Consider the following 3,910-nt stretch of genomic DNA (forward strand, 5'->3'; position numbering starts at 1 on the left):
GCTTTTTTCTTTTTGCTTATGTGGTGCTGAGGAATCGAACCCAGGGCCTCATGCATGCAAGGCAAGCGCTCTACCACTGAGCCACCTTCCCAGCCCCAGCAGCCTATTTTTTTTTAATTTCCTCTGTTGTGGGGCTTGAACTCAGGGCCTGGGTATTGTCCCCAAGCTTCTTTGTGTTCATGGCTAGTGCTCTACCACTTGAGCCACAGCGCCACTTCCAATTTTTTCTGTGTATGTGATACTGAGGAATGGAACCCAGGGCTGCATGCATGCTAGGCAAGCACTCTTCCACTAAGCCACATTCCTAGCCCACCAGCCTATTTTAGGTTTTCTTCCTAGCTAAGATGACAGGCATGTGTCTCCATACTCATCTCGCCATTGACAAGGGACCTTAAGAACTGCCCCCCCACCCCCACCCCTGCCCTGGCCCTGACTGGCCCAGAATGGAGATATTCCCAATCTCAGCCTCCCAAGTAGCTAGAATTATAGGCTTGTGCCACTGACATCCAGCCCATTACTACAATCTTAACTTGAGTAAACAGCTTTATCGATATGACTTATCACCTTCTTTATATTAACAGTAGAACAGTTAACTCTGTCTAAACACTCTTTTTCCTACTGGACTAATACACATATGGCCAATCCTTGACTTATGGCACCCTTCACATATCAAATTTGAGAAATAACTCCTTCCTCTTACCAGTGGTCCAGCAGGGGTACCATAGGGGGCAGCACCTGGAGCACTTGGGTAGGCCCCGGGAGCACTTGGTTGTCCTGGGTAAGCCCCAGGTGCAGGTGGTCCAGGATAAGCTCCAGGTGCAGTTGGTCCAGGATAAGCTCCAGGTGCAGTCGGTCCAGGATAAGCTCCTGGTGCAGCTGGGCTAGGATAAGCTCCTGGAGGTGCCTGTCCAGGGTAGGCCCCTGGAGGTGCCTGCCCGGGGTAGGCCCCAGGATAAGAAGCTCCTGGGTAGCCCCCTGCCCCAGACCCAGGCTGGTTCCCCCATGCACCAGGCCATCCTTGAGGGTTTGGGTTTCCAGACCCAGACAAGGCATCATTGAGCTGGAAAGAAAGAGATATCCCCATTACAAGATAGCACTCATGAAAAGGAATTTTTAAGAAAACAGGCATATAGTACAGAGCTATAAGGAAGGTATAAAATTCACATCAATGACCTTTTTTCCCTTTTTATTAATAGTTTCGGGTGCCAAAGTCTGAAATTAGACTTAGATTCTATAGGCTTTTGCTCTTCATTCTGGTGGACCTTCTACCATCTCCGATTGGGGAAGACTGCATTTTGTGTGTGTGTGTGTGTGTGTGTGTGTGTGTGTGTGTGTGTGCGTGCATGCCAGTCCTTGGCCTTAAACTCAGAGCTTCTCACTTTCACATGGCTTTTTCTACTTAAGACAGGAGTTCTACCACTTGAGCCACTCTCACTTATGGTTTTTGGCTGGTTAACTGGAGATTAAAAGTCTCACAAGACTTTCCTGCCTGGGCTGGCTTTTAATCTTGGTCCTCAGCTCTGAGCCTCCTGAGTAGCTAGGATTACAGGCATGAACCACCAGTGCCTGACTGCATTGTCATCATTTGCTCAAATCAGGAGCTCTCTATCAAAGGACAGGCCTTCTGCTTGGCATAAGAAACACAGTCACAAACATCAGGATGCTCAGACTGTACTGCACATCCTGCTGCCTCTCGCAGGGTTAAAGATCACGTGTTTTGAGTCCCAGGCTTCTCTTCCTGGTGCTCTTCCCTTGTCTGCTGCTGGAAAAAATAAGTTCAGCTAACAAGGGAAGCAGAGGAAGCAACTCAGCCCACATGATTGCCGGAGGCTAACAACACTGAGACGAACCACTTACCGAGAAACTGTCGGCCATTTTCCTAAAAGGAAAGAAAAGAGAAAGAAATGTTAGCGTTTGATCCGAAAATAGTTTACCAATCTCCATGAAATTTAACAGCCTAAATAGCTCCTAGGCAGTTCTGTTCCATTTCTAGGCATCATACCTAAATCAATAGTGCAGAATCACAAAAATATCTCACTGAGGGGCGAGATACTTTCCAGCTGGATTACCACACCTTATTTAACTCATAAATTCAAACTTTGATCACACTACTTTGTTTTCTGAATCCTGAAAGTAAAACATCATGAAATACCTGAAGAAGGAAACAAAGATGCTTTGCCTCCTTTTTAGGTAAAAAGTACAGGCATGATTTCTCCTGGGCCTCCCTCACTTTCCTTCCTGCTCCGTTACCTCTCACAAAGGATCTAATATGGTAGCAAGGCCCACCCTCCTCTTCCCATCCCCAAGCCCATACCCTTTTCTGGGATTTAGGAGGAAAGCAAAGCAGTCCTCTTAGGTTCCTACTGAGCTCTGAGAGACAGTGACCTCCCGCTGTAGCTTCTGCCTGCTCAGTATCTCTCCACTAGCTCATACCACAGCCTGCTCCGAGCCAGGTACTGTGCAGGGCCTGAGTATGAAGATCTCTATGGCCAAAGGGCCCACAGCCCAGCTAGGTGATGAGAGAAATGGCAATGTGATAGTCATGCTGTTGTTGTGTCATAGGGATCCAAACTCAAGAAGCTTTCTTCTGAGATAGGATGGGTGCTAATATTTGAACTAGGTCTTTGAGGAAAGGTGGTGCTTTTTTTTTTTCTCATTACTTGTTCCAAACAAAATGTTTGGCAAGAAAACTTAACAGAAGAAGGTAAAATAGACAGACGATGTGGAGTAAAGTCCTCTGGAGTAAGATATCATCAAATCAGTTTGTCTCATTCAAAGGTGCTACCCATACAAATGGAGAAGTTGGTCCCTCTTCCTTTCTGCTTCTTTCCCTGTACTTCCAAGAGGCCAACATGTTCCCACCTTCTCCTTTGGCTCCCACAGGAGCTACAGAGGGCAGCTTTGGAATGGAATGGAATGGAACCCAAGGCCTCCGTCATCCAAGGCACTCAGCGCTCTACAACAGCTACATCTCCTATCTTCCACCACAGGGTAGTTTGGGACCCTTGCTGCCTGGCTGAGGGTTTTGTGTTGGTTTGTTTTGTTTTGTACTAGGACTTGAACACAAGGTCTGAAGGTTGTCCCTTGGCTTTCTTGCTTAAGTCTAGTGCTCAACTATATGAGCCAAAGCTCCACTCTCAGTTTTGTTTTTTTGATTTTTGTTTTGATGTTTAATTAGGGATCAGAGTATCACAGAGTTTCCTGCCTATGATCTTTAGACCTCACCCTCCTGAGGAGATAGGATTACAAGCATGAGCCACCAGCACCTGCCTGGGTAAATTCTAAGCTGGGGATCACCCAGACTGTGGCCCAAATTACCTGGCCCTGAAACAATGAGACACTCTCCTTACTTGATCTGCCTCGTTGTGAAATTTATTAAATCTTTTTTTTTTTGTCAGTTGTGGGGCCTGAACTCTGAGCTGTCCCTGAGCTCTTCAGCTCCAGGTTAGAGCTCTACCACTTAAGCCACAGCACCACTTCTGGCCTTTTCTGATTATGTGGTGATAAGGAACCAAACACAGGGCCTCATGAGGCAAGCACTCTACCACTGAACCACCTTCCCAGTCTACTAAATCATTTTTTAAGTGACATTGTCCCTAAGGATCTAATAAATGCCTCCTGCCTTATAGACCCTAAAAATGTAAATTATTCAATGCTTTCTGTAAAAACAGAAATAAGCAGAGCTCTTCCTAGAACTAAATGTGCACTTTATTTACACAGTAGTCAGATGTTTTCCTATGATGCTGCTGTTACTTGTATCATGGTCAGTCACCACACATCTCTTTAACCTGAGCATTCTCAGACTAGTTAGAACAGTCCGATGATGGCTGAGCCCATCTGCCACTTACAGAGCTTTCCATACCCTCTACCCCTTGTTTCCTATTGCACTTGACCTTTTAAAACAAAAGGG

At 46.2% G+C, this 3,910-nt stretch overlaps 1 protein-coding gene across 1 annotated transcript in view; it reads right to left on the reverse strand.

Moving 5' to 3' along the window:
• Positions 1 to 1,875, reverse strand: part of Lgals3 (lectin, galactoside-binding, soluble, 3) — a 7,625-nt gene extending 5,750 nt beyond the window's left edge. The window contains exons 1-2 of the mRNA XM_013012215.1: positions 1,858 to 1,875; positions 701 to 1,060 (exon numbers count right to left, since the gene is read on the reverse strand). Coding sequence (XP_012867669.1) covers positions 701 to 1,060; positions 1,858 to 1,875 — 378 coding nt within the window. The remainder of the gene's footprint in view (positions 1 to 700; positions 1,061 to 1,857) is intronic.
• Positions 1,876 to 3,910: the final 2,035 nt, after the last annotated feature.

This window comes from Dipodomys ordii, unplaced genomic scaffold, assembly GCF_000151885.1.
Source record: "Dipodomys ordii isolate 6190 unplaced genomic scaffold, Dord_2.0 Scaffold16, whole genome shotgun sequence".
NCBI classification, from domain to species: Eukaryota; Metazoa; Chordata; class Mammalia; order Rodentia; family Heteromyidae; genus Dipodomys; species Dipodomys ordii.